The sequence below is a fragment of the Schistocerca cancellata genome, chromosome 4, assembly GCF_023864275.1.
Source record: "Schistocerca cancellata isolate TAMUIC-IGC-003103 chromosome 4, iqSchCanc2.1, whole genome shotgun sequence".
Classification (NCBI taxonomy): Eukaryota; Metazoa; Arthropoda; class Insecta; order Orthoptera; family Acrididae; genus Schistocerca; species Schistocerca cancellata.
In genome coordinates, this window is record NC_064629.1 from 838,588,827 (window position 1) to 838,604,947 (window position 16,121).

General features: G+C 38.2%; 1 protein-coding gene across 1 annotated transcript; it reads right to left on the reverse strand.

The window, feature by feature from the left end:
- Positions 1 to 9,233: 9,233 nt before the first annotated feature.
- Positions 9,234 to 11,227, reverse strand: LOC126184485 (THAP domain-containing protein 1-like). Its single transcript, XM_049926878.1, has 3 exons — positions 11,089 to 11,227; positions 10,792 to 10,990; positions 9,234 to 9,961 (listed from the first exon to the last, which is right to left on the reverse strand). The coding sequence occupies exons 1-3, from the start codon at positions 11,163 to 11,165 to the stop codon at positions 9,251 to 9,253; spliced, it is 987 nt and encodes a 328-aa protein (XP_049782835.1). The 5' UTR covers positions 11,166 to 11,227; the 3' UTR covers positions 9,234 to 9,250.
- Between the last annotated feature and the right edge of the window lie 4,894 nt (positions 11,228 to 16,121).

Consider the following 16,121-nt stretch of genomic DNA (forward strand, 5'->3'; position numbering starts at 1 on the left):
TTTTGCATTTTGAAAATATATCTACCTCCAGGTGAGTTCCCCCAAAATATGATTCCATACTGTAATGTAGAATGGAAGTAAGCATAATATACATGTATGAGAACAGATTTTGTGACTGATTTTTTGAGTATTCTTAAAATGTAACACACAGTTGAGAGCTTTTTTGAGATATAATTTGTGTGAGTCTCCCACTTAAGATTTCCTTCAAGCCATATGCCAAGAAACTTGACAGAGTCCACACACATAAGCTCTTGGTTATTTAGAATCACATCAGGCATTTCTTGTTTTTGGGATGAGAGTCTGAAGTTGATGTACGTTGTTTTCTGTATGTTTATAATCAGTTTGTTCTCGTTGAACCATTTGCTGAGTGACGACATAAGCGGTTTAATTTTTAGGTTGAGGTCCTCTGTATCAGTACCTGTTATTAGTATACTTGTGTCATCGGCAAATAGTGTGGTATGTCCTGTAGCAAGCTTCGTGCTTATATCATCAATGTATAGCAGAAACAGTATGGGTCCCAGGATTGAGCCTTGTGGCACACCATATCTAATGGGCATTGTGTCAGAGGAGTGGACAGTAGATCGATGGGTGGTTGTATTCTTTTTTTCAAAATTAATTTCAACTTTTTGAAATCTGTTTGACAGGTAAGATTCTAACCATTTGTTTGTAATTCCTCTTATACCTTTATTTGCTAACTTCTTAAGGAGTATGGTATGGTCAATTACATCAAAGGCTTTGGATAAATCTAAAAAGATACCAGTAGTGATTTCCTTATTATCCAGTGCTTTTAAGGTTTTGTTGAGATACTCATAAATAGCTGTGGTAGTTGTCTTTTGGTTTCTAAAACCATGCTGGTGTTTTGTCAATAAGGATAGTTTATTAGTAAAGTCTTCCAATCTGGTGTAAAATAATTTTTCAAATATTTTTGAGAATGAGCTGAGTTGTGCTATGGGCCTGTAATTGGCTACATCATTTTTAGAGCCCTTTTTGTGAAGTGGGGTAATTTTAGAAGTCTTTAGTAGGTCAGGGAAAACTCCATTTGTAAAGGATGCATTTATTATGTGGGTTAGGGGTTCTACAATGGATTCTCCACATTTCTTTACAATTAAATCAGGAATGTTGTCACTACCACTGGAGTACTTATTCTTTAGTCCTTTTATAGCTGTAAGTACTTCAGTATTGGAGACTTTGTGAAGAAACATTGATGCTTGTACTGGTATGGTTTCTATTAGTGTTTGGTGTTGAGTATTTGGTCGGTAGCAGTTGTTCTTTATCAGGTTTTCTGCTATTTTGCTAAAATAGTCATTAAAACCACTTACTATTTTTTGGGGATCTGATGTGACTTCATCATTTAGGTTTAGTTTTAATGTTTTGTTTATAACCTGCTGCTTACTGTTTGTTTCATTTTTTACAACTGTCCACATGCCTTTCATTTTATTGTTAGATTCCTTTATAAATTTATCATTGTATAATTTTTTTGCTTGTTGGATAACTTTTCCGTAGATTGCAAAATAGGTCTTACAATATGACCTAAACTGATGATCGACATCATGGTGTTTCATGTGATTTTTTAAGTCACGCTTTTTTTGGCTGGAAATCCTTATCCCTTTTGTTACCCATGAGTTTGTGTGTTTGTTTCCGATTTTCCTGGATTTCAGTGGAAATGCAATATTGAAGTGGTGGAGAAATGTTTCATGGAAGGAATTAAATATGTAGTTTACATCATTTTCTTTATAGACCTCTGCCCAGTTTTCAGCCGTTAACAGATAGTTAAAAAGCCTTATATTATCATCATTAAATTGCCTTTGCATTTTGGTTATTGTGGGATATTGTCCTATGTAATTTAAATTCGCTGTTAGTATTTGGGATTCATGGTCACTGTAACCTGTGCTGATGACTTCGATTGAGTGGTGTAGTTTGTCTGCGTTTATGAAAATCTGATCTAGAGCTGTTTTTGAATTTTTTGTGATCCTGGTTGGTGTGTTTACAGTTGAGGATAGGTTGAATGAATTTGTAATATTCAACAATTCATCTTTGTTTTTTCCAGGTGTGAGGAAGTCAATATTAAAGTCTCCACTTATTAATAGATTTTTGTTTAGTGAGTGAATATTTGTGAGTAGTGCTTCGAGGGAGTGTTTGAAGGTTTGGATGTTCCCATCAGGGGCTCTATATACATTCAGTATCAATAGGTTATAGTCCATTAAGATAATTAAGGAGAATTCAAAGTCTGTTTCTATTTGCATATTATTGTACTTTGTGAGGCTTTTGTATCTTAAATATTTTTTGACATAGATTGCTGTACCACCTCCCTTACTTTTGTTCCGACAAGAATAACCAGCTAGAGTAAATTCGCCAAGTGGCGTTTTTTTAATTTTGTCTTCTGTTAACCAGTGTTCAGTAATACAGAGAACATCTAAGTGTGGCTTTGTTTTTAGGAAGAGATCTATTTCTAGTAACTTATTAAACATTGACTGCACATTATGGTGTAATATTTTAAAGGATAATAGTGACTGTTTCCCAATGGAATGATTTTTGACACTACTCACCGGGTTTTCTTGTAGTTTTGGTTCATCAAGATTTTGCTCTGCACCTGTTTTCCTTTGGTTTGCTGCTAGCAGGGAGCTAGTGGTGTTCTTGCCCATAAAAAATCCTGGCTGTCGACTGGAGGTCTGCGTTTTCGTGTTGAAGATCTTGTCACAGTTTCCAGTGGTACTGATTTGGAGTGTGGCTGCACATTTTTTGCTGTTTCCACTTGGATGTCGTGGGCTAACTGATTTGTGCCACTTGACGAGATATTTGCATAGGATGTTGGTGGTGACTTAGTGCTGACTGTGGATACCTTCTTCTTTTCTAAAACTGTTTCTGGTGTTTTCCTTGATGACCCTGACCGCATATTCACTTTTGTTGTTGTTACTGATGGCTCTTCATCTCCTGGTGTTGCTGTTGGTTCAGCTGCAGTATTGCTCATTCTTCTGAGATTGTCCACCAAATTAGCTTCATTTGACCACAAATATGTTTGATGTCCTGGTGTAACACGTTTTATGGCACTTCTTGTTACCAGTGGGCTTTTGATGGCATTCAGCAGATTAAGACACAGTTTCTTTTTCCCATTTTTATGTAAGTGAAACCCATGCCTGGTGAAGTCTTTCCATTGGAGGAAGCTATTTACATCTAAAACTCTGATGTGTTCACTGTAAGATGCCTTCTGCATCAAGTAACTGTTCATTTGGTAGATCTTGCAGTTTTCATTTGGCATGTCATATCTATACGGTATTGTACATAGAATTAGTTGTGTGTGACTAGTTTTTGCGATCGTTTCATCTAGTGATGTCATAAAACCACGTTTTGATCCATTAATATCGTTTGCACCAGCTAAGACGACAACATAATCATTTTGTCCTAGACTAGACGTTTTGTTTTGTATATTGCATGTTGTTTCTTTGAATATAGCATTTGGCTTTATCAAAGACGTACATTTATAGCTGGTTGTTGAAATTTCGCTCAGTACCTTTGCACAGTTCCTACCGTGGCTATCTGAAAGTAACAGTACCTGTTTTTTGTTATTTGTAAGCTGACTCATGTTCGTGTTTGTTTTCAACTTACTGCAGTCATTTTTCTTAACTATTTTTAAATTACACGAGAAGTGTTCAGAAGCTCTTTGTAGGTTACCTGTATTTACTGTTTCACATTTTTCATGTTCACTCTTACCTTTGTTTACTGTTTGACATTCATTTCTTTTGTTAGTACAAATATTTAAAACAACATCAATGTACAAATTTCGAACTTTTTCCTTATGTAGCGGTTCAGAAAGGTTTTTGATCATGCTTTCCAGTAGCAGTGCATGTTGTCTTGTGACTTGAAGTTCTTTCTGCAGTGTTTCTAATACATTGGTTTCGCGATACATTCCAGTCGCATCTAGATAACCGTTGCACTTTGTTCCACAAGCACACGATATGTTTTCGAGATTTACTTTCGCAAAGCAGTGTGGATGATACCACATATGCATCACTGGGCAACTTCTAATACCGCTTTTTACTATTTTATCACACGATATGCACTTTGTAGACGCTAAATACCACAGTCTAACATAACAGTCGCGACACTCACTGCTGTAAAAGTTGTTGCCGTTTGACAGATGGAGCGTCACTAGCGCTCCAAGCGGCAGGTAAGGTGAACATCAGACGCGTTGTAAGCACAATGTTTGTTTACATCCATTTCCTACGTAATTTCCGAATTATTCGAGTTATTTTCTTGCCTCCAAGAGTTTGTTTAGTATCGGAAGGCATATATGTTTCTATTAATGATTCTAAAATAAGCGCAAGTATGGACAAAAACCATGAATAGAGTGGCAGGCTACAACACATTCGTGAAGAAACACTTGTGACATTGGACAGAATTGCAGCTTACCACGTTGATATCAAAAGAATATAAACACACAGATTCACATGTAAGAAGCACAGACATGTACCTCTACATGCATAAGCGATCGACAGCTCGTTTATCGTTCTGTAGGCCTACTGTGTGTGTGTCATTGTTTCCTGTTGCCACAAGTACGACCTTAATCTTTATATTATTCAAAGTGGGTAAAGCAACTGCCAAATAGTGGCAGAAATATGCTGAAAACATTATAATGAGCTGATTACATTACATTTCACGAAAAACCAAATATTTGAATAATTTTCAAACAATCTGTCTGTAGGCACTTTCCTTGTCCCGTAATAGTTTCGTTCGATCTGCACATTCTGACGCTTCACACGCTTTTGTAAGACATGAACAGCTGCACTTAATCTAACCATTTTATCGTCAAAGCACGTCTGTGGTGACGATTCGCACGAATCTGGCACTGATACATGGAGAGCTGAACTGGCTGCTTCTGTGTCATACGACAGTTTTACAGCTTTAGATTGACTGTCGAATCTTTGTGGCAGTTTCCTCTTCATCGTCAGTTGAGGTGGCTTATTTAGGATGTCAAACAGTGTGGGTACTGCATTCCACACGAGTTTGTTATTGTCTGCGTTCATGAACTGGTTTTCTTCGAAACCTAACATTATTATATAGGTAAACTGGGTTTTTCTTCATAAGGTCTTCTCGTCTGCTATTAACAAGCCATTTTCTGCTCCTAAAACGATACATTCATCATTTATACACATATAGTTTGCAAGTGAATCCTAACGATACAGTTTAGTATCATGATGGTATATACCTCTCAGGATCCTTAGGAAACCTAAAAAAGAGACAGCTGTGGTGTCTTCTTCCTGTTGTTGCTGCAATTTATTGCGCTACAAACGCTCCCGATGGTAAAAACCATTGTATAAATCAAAATAATCAATCACTATTCGCTTTCACGATCGCGCCGAACTCACAGTTCAACCTACCAGCCGCTTGGGGCGCTGCTGGCAACAAAATCGAGGCGAAGTGTCGCGACTGTTATGTTAGACTGTGCTAAATACTCATAGTTTACTGAGCGATTTATTCATGGAGGTATAAGGAGGGGAGATGGCCGTCTGCTGTACGTCTGTTTGAAGCCGGTGGGCGTGGTCGGCCGCCATGTTTGATTGGTCAAAACAGTGACAGAGCTCTTATTAGAATTGCGTGTTCTTCATATTTAACGTTATGTCTGCGAAATAATTTCAGATGATGAGTGTTACAATGTTTACATGCATAACACAACGCCAGAATAGCTTTTTCAGGTGTTTTCGTTTTGTTTTTAATGCGTTTTTGCCCCAGCAATACAACTGATTTGGTCTCGTTAACTTAAGTGTTTCTTTTGGATAAGAACTTCGAATGATGAAAAATAGCAGCGTACAAAGCTCTTTTCAAACTCAAATCACCTTTTACTGTATTTGTGTCGATGTAAACTGAAAGCACAACCCGAAAGCTATGCTAGTTTACATACCGGATGTGTCAAGAAAAATAAGCATATGATAGTGCTTTGTTGAATGTCACCACAGCAAACTTTTACAAGTACACACAATGGGATTTTCAGTACCATTGTAGTTTAAATATCTGAACACTATGAAAGCACAACTGTTGCTCTGTGTGTGATTATTAATAGCACAATAGGCCTACATGTCAGATGATAATTAGGAAACCTTCCTTTAGTGTATAAGTCAATACATGTCATTAAGTAGCAGTTTTGATACTAATCATGAACTGTTAAAGAAATCTCAATTACACAAATTTGTGTAAAGGACAACACTGCTATTAAAATCACCAATAGTTAAATTAGGATGCCTTGCAAACATGCACGCTCAAATTTCAACCTGCAAGTCAAGCTAAACACTTGCTGATGATAGGTACATATGTGCAATAGTCTTAAATTTCACTGCAATGTATAAAACATAATGGAAAAGAGCAAGGCATCTTGACTGTTTTAACCTACCTCTGTTTTTTATTTGCTTCAATGTTGGATAAAGCAAAATATCTTAATCCAGTGGTACACTTTGAACCATTTCTTGCACATAGCATTTAACTAGTATTACATTTACACAATATTTTTTTATCACTCACCTTTTACAGTTACTGTAACACACTGCAGACTTCCATGGGATAAAGTTGCAAAAGTAAAGGATAAAATAGGAGAGAAACAATAAATGGCATACTATGATGTTTTGTACTTTTCAACTCACTACAACACATTTTAAAGTACAAATTATCAAGCTGTGTTCTTGCATTATCAAATCGTCGGTGTTTCAATCTCATAGCTTATCCACTAACATTCCGTATAATCTTATATGTGAAGTGTGGGACTAACAAAATTTTTGGAAAAGTTATAAATAATGTAGTTTTGAGAAACATTTTAATCTCTTGGGATATGGTACAATATTAATATTGACATTTGGTTTACAACAAAGCACTTACATATGTTTAATGTCCTCATGTTACATAATATGTTTTGTGCCAATAACAAGACAATTATATCTGGACAGTGTTATAACAAATGTAAAAATAAGTATGAAATGGGCTTTTTAATATTATGTATCTATCAGAACATCAAGTAGTATGGCTAGAACTGGTGATAAAAAATCCCAAGGAACAATGTGAAGGGAAAAAAACACACACACACACACACACACACACACTTTCAGATCACGGCTGTGTATCATAGGAGTGGTCCAATTTCCTGGATCAATTTACAAATGAGCCCTTGAAAGCCTTAGTGGTGTGAGTCAAGAAACACAATTTTCCTTCTGAAACCACTATACTCTCAGTATAATGAACTCCATTACTAAATGCAGTACTCTTTAATCTACATATAGCTACACATTAAGGTAATCATTTCATCATCAAAATACACGTCACAAATAATAATTGACCAGCCCTTTACAAAATTCACAATGGCTATATATACCCTGGAGAAGAAACTGTTTAATGCACTGCCACCAGAAGCACACACTACCTCATTACAATACTTCAGAAATGTTCTCCAAAAGGGGGTAAAGCTTTCATATGTACCCTCAAACACAGCTTTAAAAGGGGAAATTAAATAACATAGAAGAAAGAAGTGTGGAAAGCAAAGTTCACAAATTTATTGACCTTTAAAAAGAACTAATTTGGTGTATGCTGTTCTCAATTTTTTTTCATGGAGTGAATCTGTTACACATTTTGCAGCATGTTTCTGACGTGTCAGCAGGTACCTTTTCGCAATAGCTTTGATCAGCAGTACCAAGTGATTATCTAATGGGTGCTGATCCTTCATGTGCTCTCCCAACTCTTCAAACACAGGCTTGAACAGAAAAGTGCCAAGTACCTCTGACACACATTTAGTATTAAGATCTTTCACAGGAACCCTCCTATTTCCAGCACTGTATTTTCTAAATACTTTTTCAGAACACATACAAATGTCCACAACATCATCAGATGGTGAAATCAAACCACCTCTACTCTTTCTGTGTATAAGAGAATAGGCAGTATGACTCCCTTCCCCTCGCAACACTGACAAGCATGTTTCACACTGTAAAGTTCTCTCTAAGTGACGAACCACAAATCCTGAAATATAAACAACAATATGGGTTGCCACTTCAGAGAGAATCATTTCAGCTTCAACATAATCATGATCATGGCTCACCAAATGGGTTTCCATATCTAATAATTGCCTACGTTCAGTGGTGAAATTAATTTGTTGTTCTGTAGCCTGACCACTGTATGTCAAAATAGGGATCTCTTCCAGGGCTATACAATTGCCTCGGTCTGATTCACGAATTTCATTGTGAATCAGGAGTTTCTTATAGGCAGATATGAACTGTCGAGCTGTTGGATTGTTATTCCATCCACCACGACTACGGATTGCACTAAAAAACATCTCCAAATGATCTTGGGAGCACTTATAAATGGGGAGGAACTTCAACAAAGGTGCAGAGGATTGTGGTCCAAGCTTTATATAGAGGTGCAAGACACTAGAAATACACACTAGGAAGCCAATGAAACCTGTTTTCCTGTTACTGTCCACAACTCTTTGTCCCTGACACACAGTAAGTGTTTTGATGTATGCCTGAGCTTCCATTAAAAATTCTTTAACAACCTTGAAATTGTGAACATTCAGAGGCTGCTTCCACTTATTCTGCAGAAGGCTTCTGGAATTTAATATATCAAACAGGCAGTTGAATATCCTTATAAATTTTATTGTAGCAGAAGCATCTTCAAAGCCTGGTATCTTCATATCGCAGCAGTACTGCATTGCGTCTGCCACGGAAGTGCTGAGCAGCTGGGCTGCTAACCTAACTTTCATTTTGTTATTCACAAAATTGATGTGGCTGCTCGTAATGCTGTTGCCTAAGTGGAGACCTTCTTTCACTTGTAACTTATGCAGTAGTTCAAATAGGTACCATGAAATTACATTACCTTGCCTATCCCAAAAATGTTTTCTCTCCCCTAATGCATTTCTTACAAGTTTTAGCATATGGGGTGGATCTAACAGAAATTCAACTTCAAAATTGTTACCCTGAACAAAAAAGGTGGTCTTTAATCCATCAACGTCAGTATTGCACCCCAAGCATTTGGCCATAGACATATTGGAGGCACAACCGTCACACGAGAGAGACACTACTTGAATGCCACTGGCACTGGCAAGGCTAATGCATTGTTTAACCAAATGAGCTTTCTGCTCCCCTGTCAATCCACATGTCAAAAAATACCCTACTGGTAGCTTCCATGACCCATTAATTGCAACTAACATTAATACAAAGGCCTCTTTAGCTACAGGTAAACTATCCATAGCAACAGAGGACCCCATATCTATGTATCCATAATACTAGGTTCCATCAAATTCTATGTGTTGCCTGATTGCAATTTCATCCATTAACAAACTGCATAGAATTTTATTAGTCTGGCCCTGATGAGAAGCTTTTGATTTTATAATGGCAAATGCCTCCGTGGTAAAGCCAGGAGCACCATCCACACCCTGGTACCATCTTGCTAATGTTCTTGGATGTGGCAGACATGTGTCGTAGCAGCGTCTAACATATTTATACGCCTGTGGGGAATAAAAGTTTAATGTAAGAGCAAACGAACGTAGCTCAGGGCTGTAAGTTCTAGGTACACTCTTACAGTTTGCCTTTGCTGCCTGTCGTTGCAATAGCTGCTTGTGCATTCCAGGTATGCTTGCAATAACACTTAAACTGTCTTCATCCACAAAATGTTTTTTTCTCAGTTCTTCCATCACTGTACTCAAACATGCCACATTTTTTTTTAAACGGCGTTTGGATTGCTGAAGAACTTTGACTTTCTTCCTGTAATTTTCATTTTTTGTCAGCAGCACAGACACATCCCTCTTAAGGTTCCTCACAATTGGTGTTTCTTCAGGATTTACATTCAATGGTGTGGTGGGATTAGCAGGATGAGAAGCTTCAGCCTGAAAGCCACTGGTAGTGGCTTCATCTTGAGTTCTGCATGTAGCAGTTAAATTAACTGTACATTTTGATGTCTGCTGCCTTTGTGTTGGTGGTCGTCTCTTCTTCTGTTCCTACAGAAAACAAAGATTGAAAACAAATAAAAACTGTTCAATTACACCTTACAGCCTACTTATAATTATTTGCATTTCATAATGCATTTACAATGTTTGTAGATTCTGATTGGACTTGTTACTATTTATTTGCACTACAATGACAGTACAGAAACACCTGTGGATGTGAGAGGGTAAGAAACCTGCCTTTATGAAAAGCTGCATAAGGGGGGGGGGGGGCGGCGATGTACTCTCAGTGGTATGTTTTGAAATAGTAGCAATATACACGTGAACATATGATACATTAGACAAACTATCTTACACAATTAAGCACTTTTTTCTAATTGATAATTTGTCACAGCCCATAACAAGAGTAAATGCAATGCTGTTACTGTGGCATTTAACTAGTGTTCTTTCACTACAGACACCAATGCTTATTGGTGTGAAACTATTATCAAAGAATACTGATTCGACTTGTTGAATTTTCCAAAATGGATGATTAAGTAATTAGCGACCGAAATAAGTAAAATTAAATATGACAAAGAGGAAGAGCAGATTAAGACAGTTATAACTTGACTTAATGTCTAGTCTTATGACAGAGAAATAAAATTACACAAAACACACAAACTCTCTTGATAAAAATAGAAATTTACGCCCGAAAATGTGATAAAACTATGAAAATATTGTTACATGGATTAATCCCACTGTAATCCGCACATGTTGTTGGTTATAGACAAAAACACAACTGAAATTAGAGGCCTAATTAAAACATTCATACTTTCTGGCATTGTACGTTTATTTCCTAGTTTTACAGGAATTCAGAATCAATGTGCTGATTTCACGTAGACTACCTTTTGTAAGTGAGGTGGAAAGGCAGGAAAAATTGATGGTACAGCATTTTCCCTGATCCGAACACTCGAAACTGAAGTTCGGTCAATATCTTCTTCTCGAAAATGCTGGGAACATATTTTGCTCCATTTGTTAGGTATCCAGTCTTTCCTTCTTACCATATGAACCCACAGAGCCCTACGAGCTTCATTGATCGGAAATCTGAAATAAAATAAGACGAAAACAGTTTCACAAAACGTAAACAAGGCCGCACATCTCACGAATATAAACGACAATATTTTACGAACGGGGCCACTTACGCATGGAACGTGATTCCTTTTAACTTGGTAGCACTATTCCAACGGTTAGTACACCCGTAAACCACGCAAACCGGCATTTTAAAATGAAAAAACCTTCAGCAGCTCTACACAGTAGCGCAATCGGAAAACGAGTCTTCTGACCAAACTGCAATGGTGGAGCTCGGTTTCTGTCGGCTTCAAGTTTGTGACGTCATGGCATCTCCCCTCCTTATACCTCCATGGATTTATTACTACATCAACGCGCGCCGCCATCTTGTTCTTTTCTTCTTTCAACTATAGATGTTAATAGTTTAGCAGTGCTAGCAGGAAGACTGTGATATGATGAGAGGAGGGGAATAATAATAAAAAATAAGGGTGCTCGTACACATAACACATAAAACGAGCTACTTTTAGAGAAATACTATCAGTCGATATTGTTCCACTGAGCAGGTTTACGCTATTGTAGTTTCTGTAGAATCAATCATCATCTTGTCGTGCTTCAGGTAAGAGAAATTTTCTTGTCACATACGCACATACAACGATTTCAGTCACAGCAGTAGTATGCCACCGCTGACTTTTCTTTCTTTTTTTCTTTCTTCTTACCTCTTCCTCTCACAGAATGAAGATAGCATTCATAGATCTGCAAGGATTCAAAGATGATGCAAATAATTTTGTGCCTAAACAAGCAGCTGCTATCATAGTAGATGGAATGCATGTTATTGCAGAGGAATATGTCACTATCGCTCAAGTTGTAGCCTTTAACAGCCTATCAGAAAAGACTCAGAAGATAAACTCGTGGCTGACACGTAATCATCACCACGAGCACTGGGGAATGGACGGCGTGTCATTACTTACTGCAAGGAATACTTTGTGGGAGTTGTGTAAATGCTGTGATTATATTATGGTAATGGGACAAGAAAAAGTAGAATGGACATCTGCTTTACTGGGTGTGCATCATGGTAGAGTAGTCAACATGCAATCTTTCGAGTGTCCTTCATTGAAAACTCTGAGAACATCTTTTAATATTCCTGAAGATCGATTGTTAGCAAAGACTAATGCAAGACTTATTATGAGATGGTACTTTGAGAATAATAAAAATTCTTCTTAGAATATATGTGTGTTCTTTCGTTTTTATTTTTTTTTATTTCCCTCTCTTCTTTTTCTTCCCGCACTCCAGTCCATATAAGCAATCATTCCATCAAAATTCTGTCATTACAAAGATATATTGTCTTCCATAAGGAACACGCATTAAGGAGAGAGCATGATGCAAGCTGCAATTGCTCATGAGCTTCATCGTCCTGCTCGTCGAACGTATCCTAGGAGACTGGTTATCACAAAAGGACTTGATGATCTCCATCAGGCAGACTTAGTTGACATGATTGCATATTCAAAGTGGAATTCTGGATATAAATATTTATTAACAGTAATTGATGTTTACTCCAAATACGCGTGGGTTGCTGATCTAAAGACTAAATCTGGGGTTGCAGTTGCTGTTGCGATTAAAAATATATACACAAAAAGCAAGCGAATCCCAGTACATTTACAAACTGATCTTGGGAAAGAATTCTACAATACTAGTTTTAAAAAGTTAATGCAACAACTCAGAATTAATCATTATTCCACTTTTTCAAATATGAAAGCTTCTGTAGTCGAACGCTTTAACAGAACTCTCAAGGGTCTTATGTTCAGAAAATTTACTGCTCAGGGCTCATACAAATGGATTAAGACTGTACAAGATCTGGTCACACAGTATAATCACACGAAACACAGAACAATTCAAATGAGGCCGGTGGACGTAAAAGATAATAGCCTTCTATCTACTGTGTATAACAAAATCAAAATGATTGATCCACGTCGCTCAAAACTCAAAACTGGTGATTACGTCAGAATTAGTAAACAGAAAACAGTCTTTGACAAAGGATACACTGCCAACTGGTCCACGGAAATTTTCAAAATACGTAAAGTGCAAGAAACGAATCCGAGAACATATCTCCTTGAAGATTACAAATCTCAGCCCATAGCTGGAGCTTTCTATGCAGAGGAGCTACAAAAAACAAAATATCCATCAACGTAAATTGTTGAGAAAATCATACGTAAGAAAGGAAATAAGGTACTGGTAAAGTGGCTTGGATTCAGCAGTGCACACAACAGCTGGATTAATTTGCAAAAATAATATGTATAATAAATGTTGAATTACATCTTACATATGCTGGTTTAGGTGTGTGTGTGTGTGTGTGTGTGTGTGTGTGTGTGTGTGTGTGTGTGTTTACGTGTGTGTGTGTGTGTGTGTGCGCGTGTGCGTGCGTGCCTGTGTAGCCCGCCAGCTGGAAGGCTGCCAAGTGTGACGTAATGAACAGATGACAAGCGACGGCAGCTTGGGTACGGTACCGCAGCTAACATTAGCTGCGTATATACGTCCCAAAATGTGTCCCAAAAGCCCCATTAGTCAACTACTCATATGGTAACTTAACTGACCAAATGGCCCACAGGGCAGTGTTCAACAGGGTTTGCTGGTCGACCATTGAGCGTAGTCAGCGCCACAGCTGAGATGCCGATTTGTCTTGAATTTGCTCGACGTGGATGATTTGCTGCAGTGCTTCACCCGTAGCGCATGCTAAACGTTCCACAATAATTTTCTTCACCGAAATCTAGCGTGGCGGAGGTGGTGGTGAATTAATTATATCGCTCACCCGCTCAAACTCGTCGTGTAGATGAGTAATCAAACTGGAGTAGCGTGCATCGTCCGAGATAACACCATTAAGTTCAAAAGCATGGTCGACTAGAGCAAACCAAGTGACAGGATTGTCACGATTGAATGGTGGCAGTTTTGGGGGCTTCGATGGCTGTGCGATTGGAGACAAGGCGGGGGCCCGGACACTGGTATCCGGTTTGGAGCGAGATGCGACATCTGGCGTGGCAGCTGAAGGTGCGAAGCGACGCGACACGGTTGGCACAGAAGACGTGTGGTGTGTTGCCGGTGTGGATGAAACAACCAGTGCTGTTGAAAACACGGAATGGTCCGAAATACAATCAGCGTATGTCGCGGTAGGTGCGGCAGGGGCGGCCGGTGCCGCCGGAACAAACGAGCGGGTGATTTGGTTGTATTGCATGGCCTGTGTGCCGTACAACGTAGGTAACACAGAATACGTAGCATGTGATGCGTCGTCTATGTCTTGTTTCACGCAAACACTGTCGGGTGGCGTTGTCACAACACAAGTGTCTGTCGTAAGCTGTGACTGTGGAACGTAATAATTCGTAAGAGACACAAACATAGGATGTGGTGTAAATGGTAGTTGTGCTGGAGCAGTTTGTGAGAATTCACTCACACTTACACAGGACAGCAGAATCGTAGGCACACTCACGTTGTTGCTCGGCCACATTCTTTATACACTGAGTTGTATCAGAAGCACACGAAAAAACAAAAGTTCGGGGTCACCAGTGTGGTAGTTGGGTCGTATAGGGGTTTGTAGAACCGAAACATACCACTTAATCGATTGAATACTTTTATTGTTGCTAGAAATAGATACACAAAGTGACACATTGAAAATCCACAGTCGCTTGATTCGACAACATGGAGAACACTCCAATAAACAATTTTTCAAGGAAGTTAGTTCAAAGATGAATTGGTCGATTGCTTGCGGTTGATAACCTCCACATGCTCATTATACCATATGAAGAAATTTTAATTAATGTCTATGTGTACTGCATTTTAAATATTATATTTACAATACTGGTTACCCATCCACCCTAGCATCAATCCCCTCTGCTAGCCTCAGTTACTTATGTAAATACTGGACCTTCTAAGACTATCACTAGTATTTATTATGTACCTAGATATATAGATTTTGATGTTCATACCTATATCAGAAGATTTTTGTGTTATGTATGGCTGATATGCATGGCTGTTAATCATGTTAACATTTTTATGCATCACTAGTTCTGTTATATATTCTGCTTCATTTAATTGTCTCAGTTAGTTACTCCACTATTTTTTGATTTGTGACAGATCTGAAGATGTTAATGGTGTAAACTAATGATTGTGAAATGTACAATTTATGTGATCAAGACAGACCTTTACAAATAGAGTGCTATAACGTGCTGATGGACTCATTTACAGACCCTGTGTCTTCAGTTCACTCAACATCTGACACTGTTCACACCTCTCATGTACCCTGCTTGGCCTGGTAACACTAAACATGAACAACACTAATGCGTGCTGGTGGCTCTTCTAACTATAACAGAGAATTGCAACTGTAATTGTTGACATGTCCAGCAATGATGTGTTCATGAACAAAGTTATGTTGACATCCTAGCCTGTCATCTGGGTGCTTCACTTTTTTTTGTCAGGCAGTGTATTACATCATCTGAGTGTTGCTGTCTCTTCCTGCCACCACAACACGAACCTTTCCATAGGTGCTTGGTATGCAGTACACTCCTGGTGTTGTTTGTGAATCCTTTTTGTCCTTTGCTAATCTCAAGTACTTTCTGGTTGCTCTCACCAGTTTGCATTTTTGCTATGTGTATATAATTTATGAGTGACTTTCTTAGACACTCAGTGGCTGCATCACAGAAAGACTATTCCTCATATCTCCTCATGCAGTGTTCACTTTGTTGTGTTTTATGTTTGGTAATGCTTCTGACATACTTAGTGGAGCACTCATTGTTCTTCAGAACATACTCAAAATGTTGCATTTTGTGTCCAAGTACTGAACATACTTCTTCTCTGAACAAGATAGTAACTAAAAATTTTGTAGATATATTGGTTGATGCATGTCAGTTTGCAATACACAATTTGATCCAGATCTAAACAAACCTCATGACCAACATCTTCATGAAGATTAGATTTTACAAAATTGTTGAAGCTTTTCTGGCCACTTGTTTATTAATAGCCTGTTGCTTTTTGTCTCAGGATCTTCAGCCAGTATTTATTTAGCCATTTTCTGACAGTCTGCCAGCACAATTGGCAGGTATCGTCAAAGACTGACCTTCCATTCCTGGTGAAAGACTGTAGTCAAGCCTGCACATGAAGGTTATATGTACTTTCGATGCCAATG

Excerpts from the sequence above, each read along its gene's own strand:
- LOC126184485 (XM_049926878.1), bottom strand. The coding sequence starts at position 11,165 with ATGCCGGTTTGCGTGGTTTACGGGTGTACTAACCGTTGGAATAGTGCT. Across the intron at positions 10,991-11,088 it reads AAAGGAATCACGTTCCATGC|ATTTCCGATCAATGAAGCTC; the intron begins GTAAGTGGCCCC and ends ATTTTATTTCAG. Across the intron at positions 9,962-10,791 it reads TTCCACCTCACTTACAAAAG|GAACAGAAGAAGAGACGACC; the intron begins GTAGTCTACGTG and ends TGTTTTCTGTAG.